Source organism: Lepidochelys olivacea (genome assembly GCF_965140295.1).
Source record: "Lepidochelys olivacea isolate rLepOli2 genome assembly, chromosome: 8".
Taxonomy (NCBI): Eukaryota; Metazoa; Chordata; order Testudines; family Cheloniidae; genus Lepidochelys; species Lepidochelys olivacea.
The window spans coordinates 95,671,251-95,689,813 of NC_140418.1; the positions used below are offsets into that span (position 1 = coordinate 95,671,251).

Sequence of the window (18,563 nt, forward strand, 5' to 3'; positions counted from 1 at the left end):
GAACATTGACAATTCCTTCCTGTTCAATTATTTTTCATTTGTGTAAATCCAGCAGTCAATAATTTTCACAGTTGTTTCTAAAGACAAGAGTGCAAGCTTCTGTTGAATGTTCTTATCAAAATCCATTCAAAACCCTGAACCAGAGAAAGATGTACCTGTTTTTGAATGCATTATTAACAATAGCTTTTAACAGGAGACGGTCCCCAACTTGTGATGGTCCCCTGAAATGGAACATTTCAATGGTCTTCAGGGTGGGGTGGGCATGGCACAGCCGGCTGTGGGAAGGGAGAGAGATTTGATTTTAAAAAATGCACTCAAATGAGGAAACTATTTAGCCAAGCCAACATATCAACCAGTGTGCATGCCCTGCTGCTGGACAGAATAGCAGACCTGCACAAGCGTCTGTGCATAAAAGGGAAACAACTCAAGCCAGAGAGCCCTGAGAACAGGACAGGAGGCCGGTTCTTGCCAGGTGATACAGGTATATGCAGCCACCCCAAACCAAATACTTTGATGTGGCCCAGCTATCACCATTACACAGTCCCCAGCAACACTCAGCCAGCCTGAGATATTTGGGGCTATTTGCTGCCCTCAGAAAGGCGGCCATTGAGGTCTGTATTCCCCTGAGAACACATCTTTTGCCTCGGCCCCAAGCCTCTTGGCCCTGATTCCCCATGTTGTGACTAATCATTCTCCAAGCTCAGAGGGTCACTTGTGCAAAGAGAAGCACCCTTTTCCTAGCCAACAAATGACGGGGACCACACTCTGTGTTTCCCATGCGGCAGGGCAAAACTCTGCCAATAAGCCACGACCAGATCAGCTCATTACAAGCCAGTCTCTGTAGCCAGGTCACTGGTTATACCCCCTTTCCACTCAAAGAAGGATCCTTACCTCCCCCTTCGTCACTAGAGCTAGAGAGAAAGGAGCTTGATTTAAATAAACGTCATCTAAAGAACAGAGTCCTTCACAGTGCATCTTCCTCCTGCTACTGCACTGCAGTGTTAGCATTTGGTAGGCGCCCAAATGATGGCGTGGGACTTGGGCCCACATTTATTTTGGCAGAGAAGCAAGAATGCAACAGTCACACAGGCAGTGGAAGGATACCAGCAGCCAACCCAAGTGCACCTGGAGCACTGTGTACATTTTATGATTAAATAATTGGGCTGGGGGGTAAGGGGGAGAGAAATTTGGTCTGAATCTCTACCGGTGCCCTTCAAGTGCAGCTGTTCTGGGGCTATCGTTCCCATTCCACTGTAAAAATCAGAACAGAGATTACTCCTTGTTCAGTACAAGTCAACCTGAGAACTCAAAGTTAGTCTCTGAAGATCAAAAAACTAAAACACAAAAAAAGTAGATGATGAAAAATGAGATAAGACATTTAACTCCTTCACTACCTCCCCTTCCCATCACATCACACACAGAGGATGCAGAATACCCATAATTAATGCATACAGAGCACCATCTAATGGACAACTGCTGATTTATCTATGACAAAATACATTAGTCCTGGACGTCCTTCAAGGTTTATAATAAATATCGCCCAGTTCTTATATAGCTCTTTTCATCAGTCACTCTCAATGTGCTTTATGAAGGCGGGAATCATTACTATCCCCCTGTCTACAGATGGGGAACCAGAGGCCCAGAGCAGTGAAGTGATTTGCCCCAGGTCATGAAGAAATGTTTCCAGGATCACAACAATACACGAGAAATCTCTCCCTGGTCACGACATCGCACCAGACTATGCATTTGTACATGAATCAGAAACACTGCCCAGCTTTGCAGAAAAGCTGCTTCCAAACACACACAGGGGAAGAATCCTCACAGGGGAAACGTACTGCTACCGTCAGGCCAAGGGCGTTACGCTCCCCACAACAGAGCTGCCTCACCAGAAGGAAGGCGCACATGAGACTGTGAAGCCACAGTCAAGCTGATTCTGTGGGATTTATTTCGATGGTGTGATTCCCACCTCATGTGAAGTGAGGCTTATGGGACCCAGAGACACCCCCCCATCCCCCATGTCATCTTCCACACCTGACACAATGTATTAAACCTTGTGGTGTGATGCAATGACGACATTGTGACATAGGAACTTGTCTCACTAGGCAAACGCCAAAGATGGCATCCCTTAGTCAGGCAGTCTATCCAAAGCTGGCTCCCCAAGAGTAGCGCTCAGGAAGGGCAGTTTGAGTCCACCCCATCTCAGGCTGTGAGGGCTGGGCCTCGTCAGTATGCAGGGAGGAGATCCGCAAAGCTACATTGCCAGAGAGAGACAGTGCTCTTGGCACCTCAGTGGTGGCGCTCTTCCCTCCGACTCTATGCCAAACCCAGGCCCAAGCAGGGCGCTGGAGTGCTGGGCTGTTGTAGGCCCAATGGCCTGACTGGGAAGAAAAATTAGGTCCTGACCATAGTGATCGTTAAAAGTTCAGAGGGTTTTTTCTTGGCAAGAACAGAGGAACTAACCCGTTGAGTTGTGGGCAGATAATTACCTGGCACCCTCCCCATGTCATTTCAACTGCACAGAATTCTTCCTCCCTGACTGCTGTACCATCGGGCTGTGCCTCACTACAGGACTAGGTAATGAAGGAGCAGAAGATGCTAACAGCACACACAATCAGAACCTCTCCTGTGACAGAGGCATCTCCAGCCTTGGGGAGGAGAAGCTCAGAACTGCACCTTGCTGCTATCGTGGCAACGTTTTCCATCCATGCCATGATCTGGCCGCCAAACGTGTTTCCCTGATGATTGGCATGAGGGGGCAGCACCAGTTCCACACTCTCCACCCTCGTCTTTTCAGCAGGCACCACGGTGTTGCAGTCTCCATTCTCACGCTCTGGCATGAAAGAAATATATGTTTATCAGAGTGGTGTGTGGAAAAGACTCACCCCACCGGGCTGACGTTATTTGCACAATTCATCCCTCAGCTAATTGCTACAAAATAAAAAACAAACATCATTTTCTCATCCACCACCATGCCCTGCCCCCTTCCAGCCCAGGGGACTGTCCACTGCCTTGCTGCCTGCAGAAGGATTCCCCCATTACACCTATGCCAGTGTCACCAGCCATCCAACTGAGGCTTTGAGAGCAGCTCATTGTCCCGCTCAATGGAGGAGAGCGTTCACTGGGGCGCAATGCAAGGTACTCTTCCCCAAAAGAGATTGGATGCCTTCTCCTCAGCAAGCTCCATCCCTGAAAGCCTATGGAGTGTGAGAGGAGGGATCAGATCCAGCTCACCTCTGTGGCTTTGCAGAACATTACCACCAAGTGTTTTGCACAGATAGCACCTTCCATCAGAGGAACTCTAAGCATGGTACAGACATTCATGCACTTGCCTCACAATTGTTGTGAAGCCGATATTCTCTCCATTTCACGGAGGCAGAGAGGTTCAGCACTGCCCAAGGGTCAAATCTGTGACAGAGGCTGAAACAGGACCCTGATCTCCTTCCCCACAAGCCCTGTGCTGCAGACACAGCATCACCTTTTTACTAGCCCACCGGAATAAGACAGTGCAACGTGGGAGCCTTTTTACAAAAGCAATAAGCCAAGGCAAGAAGCAGCGATACATGGGGAGTGTATTTTGGGTGGCTAGAACCTTATAGTGGAGGCCAGATTTATAGGATAGAGGCAGCAGAGTCTGGAGGACAGCACTGGGAGCTAGGAAATGCTGTCTTTTAACCCCAGCTCTGCCAGCAACTCACTGTGTGGCCCTGACAAAGTCACCGTCTCGCTCTGCCTCAATTTCTCCCACCTGTAAAACGGGGAGAGTATTTACTTACCTACCTGGCAGGGATATAGCAAGGAATAGTTAATACTTGTATAGCACTCTGAATATTGCCACCCGGTAACCGTACCCCAAGTTGTGGAATTATTTTCCTGACACAGACATGACAACTGTTTTTGGACACCAGCTCAAGGCCGTCAGGCAAGCACCGGGCACAGTTTTTAGGTTTGCTTTTGTTCAGGGGCAGGATCCGCAGGGCAGCTTACCAGTCTGCATGGTGCTGTTGGTGAGGAGATCCTTGAGGGTGTCAGTGTGGGCCAGCCGCATTCGGCGGCGCTCAGCAGCAATGCTGTATTCCATCTTCTCTTCCTCTGTCTGAGGAGTCAGAGGCTTTAGCTTCATCTACATGCCAAGAGAGGACAGAGTGTTAGTGTGTGGCTCTTTCCCCATCTCCAAGCTGGTCCCAGAGGGATGCAGTTCAATGGTTAAAGGGGACATAAAGGAGGGGGAATCTTCCTATTTATCTGAAGGACGTTTGTATTCTAACGGATGTTTCCAGTGATAAACCCCAACATTCCACATGGGGAAATCTGATTTCTTAGGGGACTGAATTCTTCTACTCGCTTTTAGAGGTGCTGCTTCTCTACAAGAGACAGAAATCCTCCTTGTGCCTTTCTTCCCAAACAGCCCTAAACCACTTTAATCACCGCACAAAGAAGTCCTTTGCATCCAAAGCACCTTCCATCAGGAAATCTCAAAGCATTTTACCAACAGGAATGACTATTTCCTTTACAGTAGCACCTGCAGACCTCAGCTGAGGTCAGGACCTCATGGGACTAAGTCCTGTACAAACATGCAGCAAAAGATTGTCAGTTCTTTGGGGCAAGGACTATCTAAAAAAACAAGACAAGGGATGAGTGGGGAAAATAGAAATGGACGTGAGTAGCCCTCACACAGCAGGTCAGTGGTAGAGTTTGGCATGGAACCCAGGCGTTCTCACCCCCAACTCCAGTGGTCGAGGTCCCTTTATCTGAGGCAGGCAAGTATTAACCTGACTTTACAGATGGGGAAACTGGCACACAAGTGAAAGAAAGGGGAGTGACTTGCCCACAGTTAGAAGGAAGCTTTTGTCAGAGCCATGAATAGAATACTGATCTCCCGACTCCCACCAGTTTTCCCTAACAACTATCTGAAGCTTCTTCCAAAAGAATCACTTCAGACACTCAGATTAATCTGGACCCCTCTGTGCAGGGTGGAGAACAATTACATCAGGCGGATTTCTTTTTATTTAAATACAGGCTTCTTTATTTTAAAAAATAGGCCTATTTAAATAAAATTTGAATTGACAACCTATGCTAAGGCTTAATTTAAAATATTTTACAGCAAATGTAAGTACAAAATACATTACGCCGTGTATATTTGCTCCCCAGTTTTAAAGAAAGTCAGCCCAGTGAACGGGCAGGCAAGCACCTGGAGCCAGAGTTTGTGGAAGTGCTAAACTAGCTTTAGACAGCTGTAACCTCTTCTGCAGGTGCACAGAGAATATTTGCTTCCTTTCAGTTTATTCAGCTAGTTCAGTTCGATGACTAGTTCGTTCAAGGAGAAGAAATGAACTGGGAGTTGAAAAAGCAGGAGAGCTTGATTTTTATCTTCCAATATGTGAATAAAAACTAGGTGTGAAAGGATGAGATATGCTAGATCTAAAATCTTGAAGGACATGGTGACCGGAAACAATCTGTTCACTTTGCTAACTGAAGATGAACAGTTGATCATCTAAACTTAATAAATTGTTTTTAAAATGAAAAACATGTTCTGATAAGCTTTCTTTTACGTATCCAGCACACTTAAGGCAGTTTTATTTAATAAATAAATTAAAATTCTGTTTTTGTGCATTTTTAATTGCATTTCCATCCAAATACAAAATTGGAAGTAAAAATTAATGTAGGTGAATAAAAAAAAAAATGCAACTTCCACCTTTTTCTAACACAAATGTAAAAAAAGTCTAAATAAATGTAAGTTAAGCTATCTAATTGCTTAAATAAACATATACAGATCCTCCTGGTTAGCAAAAAGCAGTACAAAATTTAGTGCAGAGAGTATAGCTGGTTGAAACACAACGTGATTTAATGGTTACCAGCCACTGAGAATCAACCTATCTTTAGGAAAAGAGCTAAAAAGTACAAATGCAAAACATCATTGTTTAAAAAAAAATAAATTGATAAAGTCAGGGTTTTCTGCTTGATGGTTAACATAATGACCAAAATTGGTGATTTAAATCACTCCACCCTGCCCTTATGCACATGTCAGCAGCTGAGCAGCACACTTTATTACTATACAGTGGTGTAAGATGTGGGGTGAAGTCTACCCCATATTCACCTTAGACGACAGAGGAGGTTTTAGGTGAAAAGCAATTACACAAATTGGAGTTTGGCTAGGACTCTGGGACTAGCTTCCAGCAAACTGTCGGATTTTTAATAGCCCTAAAGTATCAGGAATTAAGTTTTAGGTCTCACACAAGACTGAAGAGAAAATTGGTTATCCCAAGAAATCCTCGGCTTTAAAAACATTCAGTAAACGAATAGGAATGCCATTTATTTGTTAATGTTTATAAACCTACCTACCAACCCTTTGAGAAATCTAGTCCCTTCTACGACGAGAACCAGCTAGGCAGGCAGCTAATCCAAACACAGTTTATACAGATGTTACAGGGTAAGTTATTATTTCACACGGACACTGGTAGCACTTTGATGCCAGTCATATCAGGGCCCCATTCTGCTACAACATATACAAACACAGTCAATACAAAATGACCCACTGTCTTCGTACATATGCCAAAGAATTGTCATAAATGGTACAAAAATACAACTCAGAATTACATTGTGTCAGACTTAGAGTTCAGCAGACATCAGTAGTGTCACATTAAAAATAATCTTCACTTGATTTTATGGGCCTAATCAGGGCCGGCTCTAGGTTTTTTGCAGCCCCAGGCAAAAAATTTGCCACCTCAAGCTCCGAGAGCGCAACTGCCCATGCAAAAAAAAAAAAAAAAAAAAAAGGAATGGCTGGAACGCCGCCCCTGGAATTGTGCCGCCCCGAGCATGTGCTTGCTTTGCTCGTGCCTAGAGCCAGTCCTGGGCCTAATCCAGTGCCCTTTGAAGCACTGGATGTCTTTCCAATAGATGCTGGATGAGATCCCAAAAGTAGGTTCTTGTCAGTGCCAAGAACTGACAGGTAGAAATTACACCAGCTTGATTTCTGCAGGATCTGTTCCTACCTTGCCAGTTGCTTTGCCTTGTGCAACAAAAGTAGCATAGGCCTTACACACATTCCACTGCTTCCCGCTGCACAGATCTTCATAGCTGACCTGTATGCCAACCTGGAGGGGATCACAACAGAAAGGCATTGAACAGAACACGACCGATAGGGGAGACTTGTTCAGTTTGAGTTATTTCTATTGGGGGAAAAGAGGGTTTGAACGACCCGACAAGGCACTATGTGAGAAGTCTGAGGATTCAAATCCAGCGAAGAATTATTTGGAAGAGGAAGAGGTTGTGTTTGTATGCTAGCTCTACACAGCGTCCTGGTGCTTGGTCCCAGTTTAGCAACTGATCATTTTGATTCCCTTTAACAGGAACAGTGAGAGCAACAACTGCATTGCAAGTTACACTGTTTTCTAGTGAACAGATCATAAGGCTAGTTCCCTGATCACCAAAGTGAAAACCAGACACCCCAGATCATACTGTCCACTGTTCCCTCTAAACTGCACACACACACACAGATCCTAAACACCGCGCACATGGTGAAACACCACGTGCACAAAAATTTGCACAGATGAAATTTTTTGCGCACACGGCCTGTCAAAAAGTAGAGGAAACATTGATACTGACACTCCCCTGAACAAAGGAGACCAACACACACACCAAAGACTTGCAGAATAGAATCACCCTCTAGGGATTACTACTCGATTATTAAAATGGTCGAAGTTAAGGAAAGAGAAAAGAAGAATCCCTTATACTTGGGTACACAGTAGGCACTGACATGCAGGGTCACAGTAAAGCTGGAGAGTAGGAAGCCCCAAAAGATAGCAGGTTAAAGCATACAAACCTCCATGCTAGAGTTAAAGGCTCGGTTTACTTTGGCTTTGATGTTAACAACTTGCCCAACACTGGAAAAAAGAATACAATAAGGTATCAGTGGAAGATGCCAATCGTCCTTGCTAGAGACACAAAACACAAGTTGGAAACCAACAGTGCTACAACAGAAAGCAGCACCTTTCGCAGCCTGATTGGTAGGAGCAGCATGGCAGGTACCTTCCTCTATTGATAAGAAATGCAGCAGCTTTTGTGCTAAGCTGCCATCATATTGGCCTTAAACTAACTATAAAAGTGCACACATGCACGCACCCTTCCTACCTAAAGAAATCAGACCAATCCCTGTTCAGAAAATTGCATTTCTTGATTTAGGATACTGCTAGACACCAGCTAGACTTTGCCAACTAATGTGTTATAAAACTGAACATCCTCCCATCGCCTTTAAAAAAAACAACTAGAAATTAAAGGCAAAAAAACAACGTTAATGCTACTGCAACACGGCACAGGTAATCCCTCAAAAGTCAGGAACTGCGAAAGTTAAGTAAATCAGCCTGTTAAAAGACGAAACCAACTTGAAATCTAGTCAGTTTTTACAAGAGTTGGATTCAAAGTAATTTCAGACCCCACTCCTGCCCCCAAGCTTCTTTACTAGTTTTGGGGGATTTAAAATCCAATTTTCTTGTTTTTCCAAAACGTTTCTGTCCCCCAAGGGAAAGACCCAAGGAAACTGATGGGCCCACTCTACACGGAAAACAAGGAAACTGCCAAACAAGATGCAAAAAGAGAGAAACATTTTCCTTCCTTCAGTTCTATTTCCATTGTAGCCATCTTAGGCGCTACGCGTAAGCAGCGGCATGTAATAGGCACTACTGTAGAACAGTCAGGGCTCTCTTGTAGAACATGATCAGTGTTGTTGAGTCAGCTGCCTCTAATAAGAAAAAAATTTGCAAAAAGCTGACAAATATTACATTTGTGATCACTGCAGCAAGCGTGAGAGTATGGAAGTGGATGTACTGTAAAGTTTCACTACAATTTCATTCCAGTTGAGCATGACACATGCCATACCTATGCCCTCTTAGTGAGGAAAACCATCTGCCTCTGATATAGTGCACATTGGAGGTTCAATCCTACAAGATGCAGAACACCCTAGATTTTGGGAGTCGCCCTGAGAGTTTGTAGGCACAGACATGAGCCCTTGGTCCGAGAGAAGAAGCTGCATATCGTTAGTTACGTTTTCTAGAAGCCAGAGCAGTGAACGGCCAGCTAACGCTACATTTTACATCACACCTCCTTGGGAATGCCGGCTCTTCTCAATTCCAGTAGAGGCTGGCTTGGTGTTGGCATAAAAGTGATCTCGGATTACAGAAAAAATGCAGAGTTTAATAGAATGGCCTCAGTGCATGTCAAAGCCAGTAGGTACTGAACACTGGTGTCAATCAGGTTAATGCTACTATAACACACCACCACTAGGTTAGGCCAGCTGCTAAATCTAGTCTACTGCTGTAACTTTCCGTATTCATACCAGACATCGTTCTTCCCATGCTGCTGCCAGGGAGGCATTATTTGAATCTGTCTGATACAAAAGAAAAGGAGGGTATGGGTACAAAGGACATTGTCCGCTCTCAGTGTATTGTACGTCATCTACAGAACTCACTTCACCACATTTTAGGAATAACCTTTGGTTTTGTTGGATTCATGGATTATTTCTGTTGCTGTCACCCTGAATGGGAACTCTGGGGATCAGGGTCCCAGTGTGGTAAGAACTATACAAACAGGGTAACAAGATTACAATTCCTGCCCCTAGAGAGTTCACACTTTAAGTTTACGATAAGATGCATAAGGTGAATGGACTAGACTCAGTAGACAAAGGGCGGGGATGTGGGAGGAGACTAGGAAGAGGTGGTAACACAGTAGAACATTCCCACTTTGCATGGTAAAAAGTAGCCCCAGATTGCCCCCTGCCTAGCCTAGTGTTTGCTGTTTATCCAATACTGTGCATTTTTAGAAGTAGTTTTCCATTTGCTCACATTGATTTTTGCTGTAGACTGCATTAGAATGGACAGAACTGGAGTCAGGAAGTCAAAGCCTTAGTGGGACAGACCTCTGGCCTTAGAGCTCCCCTAACCCCATGAGACCCAATCAGCTTTCTCTCTTCACTTCTTGCACCTGATACAGCCCAGTGCTGTAAAAGCTAAGAGCCGGTGCCAGGGTGCATGAACTCACTCACAGGTCTCTTCTTGAGATGAGCCCACAGTCGAGCCCTCTGACACACATACCAGCACACACTTAAAGGGACACTGTCAATCTGAAATCTAGTCAGTTCTTCTTAAAAGCTAAGTGAGTAGTTTCAGGAACTGCACGTACCCACTGCCAATATCTGTGGTTTTACAAAGTCCTATTTTCCTGTTTTTTTTAAAATGTGTTTCTCTCCCCGGTTGTGGGGTGTGTGGAGAGGGAAATAAAACACACCATGCCCTCAAAGGAAACAAAGAGACAGACTATGGAACTGATCCAAAGCCCACTGGAATTAATATAAAGGCTCCCATTGGCTTCAGTGGCCTTTGGATCAGGTCCTTGGATAAGGCCCACCCTCGGAGGAAGGACAGCCTTGTGCAGAAGGCCCTGAACTAGGGCTTAGGAAATCTGGGTTCAGTTCCAGGTTCTACTACAGACTCCCTTAAGGGATCCCTGCAGGTGAGCCCACAGCGCCCACTGAAACCTCTGGAGCGGTGAACATACAAAGCTTTCCAAGGGGGCAGGTTACTGGCCCAATGACCTTTCAGATCTTCTCTGGAGCGGTGTGTGCTCAGCAATCCCAACACTCCTGCAGTAGCAGTGACGAAAGGCAGGAACGTTACGGCACAGACAGCAGCAGGGTTCAGACCTGCTTTAAGATACCGGTGAAATCAATCTAGATGAGCTTATTGAAACAGGACCTCATGTTTCAGGTAATTCCTCCACAGATAAAGATGGCTACAGCTTTTCGGCAGAAGAGCTATACATTGTTCCAGTTTAATCCCTGCTGCCTGCGTTCCCTCCCACCTCACCACGTTTTACATGATGGATCTTCTCCAGAGATACACATGGCTGGCCCACAAGTCCTGGCAAGCACGTACACACACACAGGCACAGCACATGCAATCAGGTGTCCTAGCAGCTGGCTGCAGGGTCTGTAGCAGACGGCTAATTACATACAGCTTCCAGGCTCCCTCCTTGCTCTCGAGTGGGAGGGGCACATGCTTTATTACTGAAGGCCCGGAATTCTCTCTCCATCGATGACCAAGGGGTGTGTGTATGCAAGTGGCGACTGCTGGCTCTTTATGCAAAGCAGACACCACCCCGAGGCAGTGACCACACACGAGGCCGGATAGCACTAATTGTAACGATCACTTCTAAAATGTTCCAATCCCGCTCCGTCTACAACAGGAGCCCATTAACGAGCCAACAGAGGCTCAGGCACCAATTCCCATGAGCCTGCAGAACTCGTGCCAAAAGAGCGACCCCGGTTATTAGACCAGAATGGCCCCCTAACCTTCGGCCTCTGACCCTCAGATGTTGTTATTATTAATCCTGTTTATTATGGTGATGTTTAAGGGCCAACCAAGGTGGTGATCGGCATGGTACAAACACAATAGTAGGTGGTCCCTGCCCCAAAGAGATTACAGTCCAACTAGACAAGACAGACGCCGAGCGAGGGAAGAGGCAGAACACACAAGCAGAGTGACCAATGTGATGAACAGCACACTAGCTCCAGTACGTTTTGCGGGGCTGGGTTTAGTTACGACGGGATCAGCTAAAAGGAAAGAAAAGTGAAGGGAGAGGGGACACAGAAGGGAAGGGGGTGGGGAGAAGAGAGTAACAGGACAGGTGTGGAGCAAAGATGTGAAGAGATGAGGGAGGGGGAAGGAGAGGGCAGATATCCTGACCTCTACAGCGCTTCTGATCATCCTGAGACACAAACCAACAGCACAGCACACACTGATTTAGTGAGATCACTAGACTGCCCCTGACTTCCATGACTAGGCAGGAGTCCCAGCGAGCTGGATTTCTCTGTCCAGACAGTTCCAAGTCCTGTACAAGGTCTTGGTCTGCACCAAAATCAGCCATAGAAGTCAAAGCAGCAGAGAGCCATTGTTCCGCCCCAGCCTGGAAGCGCAAAAACACGGGCTGGGATGTTTTTACCTTTTTTGTTCTAAGCTGACATTGGGCTCCCGAGTGACCCCAGTCATGCTCTAGAGACAGAGAGCCTTGCCTAGGAAGAGCGTTTCAGAAAAAGAACTCCTCAGCTAGCTGCTTTCTCCAGATCATTCAGCACACCACCGAGCAGGAAAGCACAGTCCTGGCCCATCTTCACTAGGAGATCTAAACACAACTGAACGTGATTCTCCACAGTGCGTTTGGTGACAGGACAGTGTCGAAGAGGACAAGCCAGGATCAGCATCAGGTCAGCTAGTCGGGGGTAAACCCTGCTCCTAGCATGAAGCTCAATGTGACTAGTCCACATCAAGTCCCCTGGCTCAATTGTTAAAAATAGGAGTTTAAGCTTCATTAAAAGGTTTCTTTCTGAAGAGGATGAGACCTTAGAGCAACGTCAAGCTTCCAGCCCAGGACAAGCTGGCAATGATAGCGCCATGACTTTGGAGAAGGAGAATTCTGGCTCTCTACTGTGGCCAGTCACTGGAGCGGTACCAACTAGAGCCCTGTGCAGGACCACTTGTAATCCCGCTCAGTTTCGCAGAACACAGCTGTCCCCCTCACATCTGCCTAATGCCTGAATGGAGGAATAGCAAGGATTAGCCTCGATTCCTGGTTTCTATGAAGGTGAATTCTTGAGAACCTCTCAGCCCCTCTCCACCCCAAATGCCTCTGGAAAGTTTTGTGATCTCTACTTGGAAGATATAGTTTGGACTCTAACCCTCCTAGGAAAATGGCAACTCTCTCACTCTCATCAAAATTTGCTACGTCAGGCATCTAACTATCATCATATTGGGTGGCAAGGGAGAGTCCCCAAAAGGCCATTCCAAACAAAACAGCCAGCTTTTGGAGATTTCACTCATTTTCAGCTAATTCATTTTTCATATAGGGATCTTTTCCCTGCACCACAGTGGAGAAGCAGCAAGGGCAGGTCAGCAGGATTACAGGGTTTCCACCATGGAGTCCAAATCTATATAGGTCCAAACTTGATGAGTTTTCTCTGAATGTTTGTAGAAACTCTTATGGGAGAACTACTAGTCAGCCCTGATCTATTAGATGGCAATCTGCCTTCCTACCTAGCTGACAAGCAATGCCAGGCCTGAGCCTGGAAATACAAACACAAGACTCCTTTCAGGAGGGAAAGGGAATCTCTCCCCATCCCTCTCAGGTTTGGATCTTGTTCAGTCTTACTGCATGCAGAGTAACCAGCTCAATGGCTGTCCTGGAGAAAGGTGGCCAACTCCCATCAGCCACTGGGGCTGGCAGGTTTAAACCAGGTTCGAGATTGAAGCCTGCTCCCAGTGGCTGATGGGAGTTGAAGGTAGCTAGCTAGCTTAGATCTCTCCATACCATCTATCGCAACTGGGTCCAACCGCTACCTAGCTTCAGCACCAGTAGACTACAGAATTAAAAGGGAATGTTAAAACAAGAGTCACAAATACCTGTGTTTAAAGCTTATTTAGAGTACGTGGTTGAATCCAGAGGCTTGATTTAGTTACTTTAACATTTTTAAGAAGCCTCAGAGCACTCTCTAAGACATACTGGTAAGGCTGTATGTTCCCACGGCATTCTATTTATCAGCCGTCTGCTATTTATCAGCTGTCTACATAACAAGGGCCATAAATTCCTAACACACACATAAAAGGTGGCACATTACATGATGGTGTCTCCATCTCTGGAGCACAGACAAGATGTAGAGGAATTGGTCTTCAAGATTAAATTATTTTAAACAATCACCTGGCCATTTTTCACTTTATTTCATCAAATAAATCAAAGTCTATTAACATAATTACCAAAAGATTAGTGGGAGATTCCAAAATCACCAATCCTCTTTTTTTTTTTTAAAAAAAAAAGCTTCTCACAAATTAACATTTCCCTTTATTAATTTGATTTTTACTAATATTGGCTACTATCTTGGATCCCCTTTGTGATTTTGCTATAGATTTTAAATAGAATGGAGGATTGCTGAGAGACGTCAAAGTGATTGCACGTGAGACAGATCTCCGTTTATCCACTTAAAAGTTAGCAGCATGAGCAAAGGCAATGCCTGCTTCTAGGAACAGGGCTCTGTTTCTCATCTAGTCAATCTCACATAAGGATGATCTAACAAACCAACCAAAATACCCAAATCATTTCGCACAGGCCACCTATCAGTAGCCAAAGTGGGAACTTTTATCACTACTGGCCTAGGACAGATTGAAACTATTGCTCAAGGGAGAAGTATCCACAGCTACTCCCAATTCCTGAGCCATCTAGGTGTCATTTGTCTATATTTTATATATTGACAGAGCAACAAAAGTACAGTTAAACATATGACATGTTAATGTTCTGTCTGGGGCATTGTAACACTGAAGAAGTCTTGCCAAAGGATTTTTCATCCGGTACATGACTGGTATGCCTGTAATTAATCCTGTGCCACTCCATTATTGAACTAGCTGCCTTCTGGATCTCTTTCAAACAGAAGAGAGGGGTTTGATCTAGCTTATTATTACTTCATTAAGTTTGCTGCTGGATAGTCTACTCCAGCTGCTGCAGGTTAGCAATGAGACACACTTAAAAAAAAAAAAAAATAGATGTCAAGGTTTGGTTTAGAAAACAATCCGAACAGGTGACTGAACGCTCATCTCAAGCTCTCAAGGCTCAATAGCTGGCTGCTTGTCTCCTAAGAACAGACGGGTGTGAAATTTCTGGTACTGTGCCTTCTACCTCCTGTCAGGTTAGAGATACAGGTACCACCTCTCCTCTCCTTCCTGCGTCTGACTGGGACAAGAATCAGATGTAAAATAAATGGAATACATTAAAAAATAAGCCTCCAATAAAGGCTTGAGGTTTGGGTCAAGGTTCAGGTCAGTTCTCCTATCTGAATCAGTTTACCCATCAAGGGACTGTCCATTAGCAGTTAATGCATCATCAGGATTTTCCTAGGAGGTCTGACAGGACAGAAGACGCATGACTGCTGGATGCAGCCACTACCTTCAGGAGCAGCCGCGCATTTAGAGCCATAAGGGATGGTTTAGAACTGTGATGGTAGCTCCTAGTCATGCCATGGACATTAGAAGAAAGGAAGATATGCAATGAACTAACTGACCTTTTCTAAATTGTAAAGGGGCTTGAGGACATTAAGATATCTTGTATCTACAGCTCTCAAATCTGCTGATGAACAAATGTTGGCCCGAGCTCACAAACTGTGTGTGTCCCTTTAATAATGCAATACCTGCAAATCACAGGGAGCCTTTAAAAAAGTATTAACATTTTCAGGGAAATGGCATCTTAGATTGCTTGCACTCAAAAGTTCAGAAACTTCGCTGGATCTGAAGTTCTTCACAGAGCCACACACAGTGCTCTCACTGTAGGAGGCATTAGGTCTTCTAAGCCAGTAAGATTATGAATAAGTCCACATGCAGTGCAGTACGGTATTTCATTCAACAAAGCTTATGGAGACAGCAAGGAGTTTAGAATTAAACGTACTTCTTCACTTCTGACTGCACACTAGAACGTTACATTATCACATGCCATTAGACAACTTCTGTGTTCCACCCCAGAGCTGGCTGCATTTCAGCTGTGGGTGAAGCAATGATCCCTATATCTCCTTACCTACTCTTCCTGGCATGTTGTCGGGTTTAGTTAATGGTTATCAAGGGACTGGAGATCCTTGAATGAAAAGGTGCTACAGAGGTATTTACAGACAGCCTTGTCTTCTGGGCTATAAACACTACATGTTCACCGCAAAATGCAAACAAAAAAAGCCATCCCTGCAGCAGCAAGGCTCAAAGCCAGGGTCAAGTGACTCGGGCTCCTGCTGTGAGGCTAAAATTACCAGTGTTAAACATTCCCGCTCAGGCGGGAGCCTGGGCTCTGCAGCCCTGTGCGGGGGATGAGTCTCAGAGCCCAGGCTCCAGCCCAAGTGGGAACACGGCTATTTTCAGCTCCATGGCATAAGCACATGGCAGTTTAGCTGGTGCTAAGACTCACTGCCACGGGTACTGAGGTGAGTTTTTGGCAGCTAGATATACCCTTAATCAACGGGGGCTGCTTGAACAAATAAAAGAGCAGCTAGATGATGAGAAAAAACCAGGAGGCCTCCCAAATGAACTAAACATCAATATTATTAGATAAGTAACATGAGGTTGTTCATTGTCAGATCCCCGGGGGATTCTAGCCCTTAACATGTAGGTATATTGTAGGGTCCATCTCAGATTCTGGGTTCAGAGCCACTGTGTCTTACATTCCCTTCCCTCTGGACTGGGTTGAGGGGATGTGGTTTATTTGACCAGAACAGAACGGATAATTAACATGGTGTACAAACTCCAGCTCCTGAATATTTGCTGCATGCAGAAGAAGAGACTTTTTTCAAAGCCAGCAAACTGCAAGAGAGGAAAGCAAGGCATTTACCTAATCGTGTGCTCAAAATAGATATCATCCACGGAAGCCGTGACGCAGGGGCAGCCAGCATGTCTCTCGGCTAAAAAGGAGAACAAACCGCATCAGTTACCTTCAGACAATCAGTGCACCAAATAAATGGACTTGTTCTGTTCTTGCAACTCTAGTTGCAGATTTTGAACAGACATATGGAACTCTGGTCTCTGCAGATCCACATTGTCCAGTGTGTGTAGGACACAAGATTTCCTCTATGTTGAGGGTCACCACAGGTTGCATGGAGAAGATGCCCATTTGTACTTCCCTTAATCAAAGGCTGTATGTGTTTAACATCGGCCAGCATACAGATTACCTGCCTGATCTTTCCAGTCAACAGACATACTGATCCCAGTACACTAACTGATCAAATTAATGGAGCAGTTTTCTTCGCTGATTTTCCCCCTAAATCTGTCAAACATATTGTAACAGTTAAACCAATTGTCCATTCTACTAAACAGAGATAAATTAGATTAGATTTTTAAAAAAAATTATATCCGTGTGTCCTCAAGTCTCCCTCCACATTCTTGTCTGTTGCTAGGATGTTTATTTATCTTGTAAGCAATTGGTGGGTAGTTTATATTTTAAAGACATCCTAGCTATACCTTGGAAACTGCCTTGTTATCTCCTGTGGCTAGAAGATCTCCAAGAGCGTGGGTTCTATAAATACAAATACCTACCTCTTATATGGTGCTTTTCGTCAGCAGACCTTAAAGAGCTTCACAAGCGTGAGCGTATTTAGCCTCAAAACACCCTTGTGAGGTCGGGAAGTGCCATTATCCCCATTTTTACAGATGGGGAACTGAAGCACCGAAAGATTAAGTGACTTGCCTAAGGTCACACGGAAAGTCTGTGGCAGAACAGTGAATTGAACCTGGGACTTGCAAGACCTAGCCTACTTCCCTAATCACTGGCCCATCCTCCCTCTAAAGCTTTCTTGGAAGTGCAATCCCCAAACTGGAAACCCAATTAAGGACAGCATCATGTATCAAGCTCTTGCCAACATTTTATTTTAAATCCCAATGCCTATTTGGTTTTTACAACCTCATTTGATAAGGAAACGTGACTGCGGGCAAAGGCCCTGGGTACCAAGTTTCAACTAGAAGCTATACTTAGGACCCTACCAAATTCACGGCCATGAAAAACACGTCATGGACTGTGAAATCTGGTCTTTTGTGTGTTTTTACCCTATACTGTACAGATTTCACAGGGGAGACTAGCGTTTCTCAAATTTGGGGTCCTGACCCAAAAGGGAGTTGCGGGGGGGGGCATCACAAAGTTATTTGGGGGGGGGGGAATTGCCACCCTGACTTCCGCACTGCCTTCAGAGCCGGGCAGCTGGAAAGCAGCAGCTGTTGGCTGGGCGCCCAGCTCTGCAGTTAGCAGCGCAGTAGTATGGGTGGCAATACTCTGCCATGCCATCCTGACTTCTGCGCTGCTGCTGGCAGTGGCTCTGCCTGGATCCCGGCCACAATAATCTTACGACCCCTCCCAAACTCCTTTTTGGGTCAGGACGCCTACAGTGACAACAGCATGACATTTCAGATTTAAATAGCTGAAATCATGACATTTACGATTTTTAAAATCCTAGGACTGCGAAATTGACCAAAATGGAGGGTGAGTTTAGTAGCTATGCTGTATGTAACCACAGATAACCCTTGAAAACATGGTACCGCAAGATGCGTGGTGACACAGCCTTAGCAAGCGCTGCATGAACACCATGCTGTGACAGCACCTACAGCTGGACACTGCAGACAGCTAATCTACAGGACTATTACATCTGAGTCTCTCATACACACGGGGGGACAATGTCACCATTTCGGCCCTGCCAGCGTTACATTTTCTAAGAGGGGGTTCTCCAACCTTTTCCTTCTGTGGACCACTTCATAAGAGCCTTCCACAGACCCACATCCCAGACCACAAGGAAGAACTCAAACTGTGGCATCAGAGTCTTAATCCTAGAGCAGAGTTTCATTACAGTAAATTGCACAATTGTGTTATCTTTGGGAGAGCTCTCAGATCTACCCACCCACCTCTTAAGAAGCAGGATCCTCTTCCATGCTAATCCTACTGGGATCTCACTTCTTCGGTTTCTGGGGAACTCCCGTGAGACCAGTTTGCCAGGATTTCCCTCACCATCTCACTGA

At 45.3% G+C, this 18,563-nt stretch overlaps 1 protein-coding gene across 4 annotated transcripts in view; it reads right to left on the bottom strand.

Moving 5' to 3' along the window:
* Window positions 1-18,563, bottom strand: part of ACOT11 (acyl-CoA thioesterase 11) — an 87,269-nt gene that overhangs the window by 21,662 nt on the left and 47,044 nt on the right. For all 4 annotated transcript variants that reach the window (XM_084637593.1, XM_084637592.1, XM_084637590.1 and 1 more), the window contains 6 exons: window positions 16,396-16,465; window positions 7,823-7,883; window positions 6,993-7,094; window positions 3,985-4,120; window positions 2,674-2,830; window positions 156-275 (listed from right to left, as the gene is read on the bottom strand). In XM_084637593.1, coding sequence (XP_084493719.1) covers window positions 156-275; window positions 2,674-2,830; window positions 3,985-4,120; window positions 6,993-7,094; window positions 7,823-7,883; window positions 16,396-16,465 — 646 coding nt within the window. The remainder of the gene's footprint in view (window positions 1-155; window positions 276-2,673; window positions 2,831-3,984; window positions 4,121-6,992; window positions 7,095-7,822; window positions 7,884-16,395; window positions 16,466-18,563) is intronic.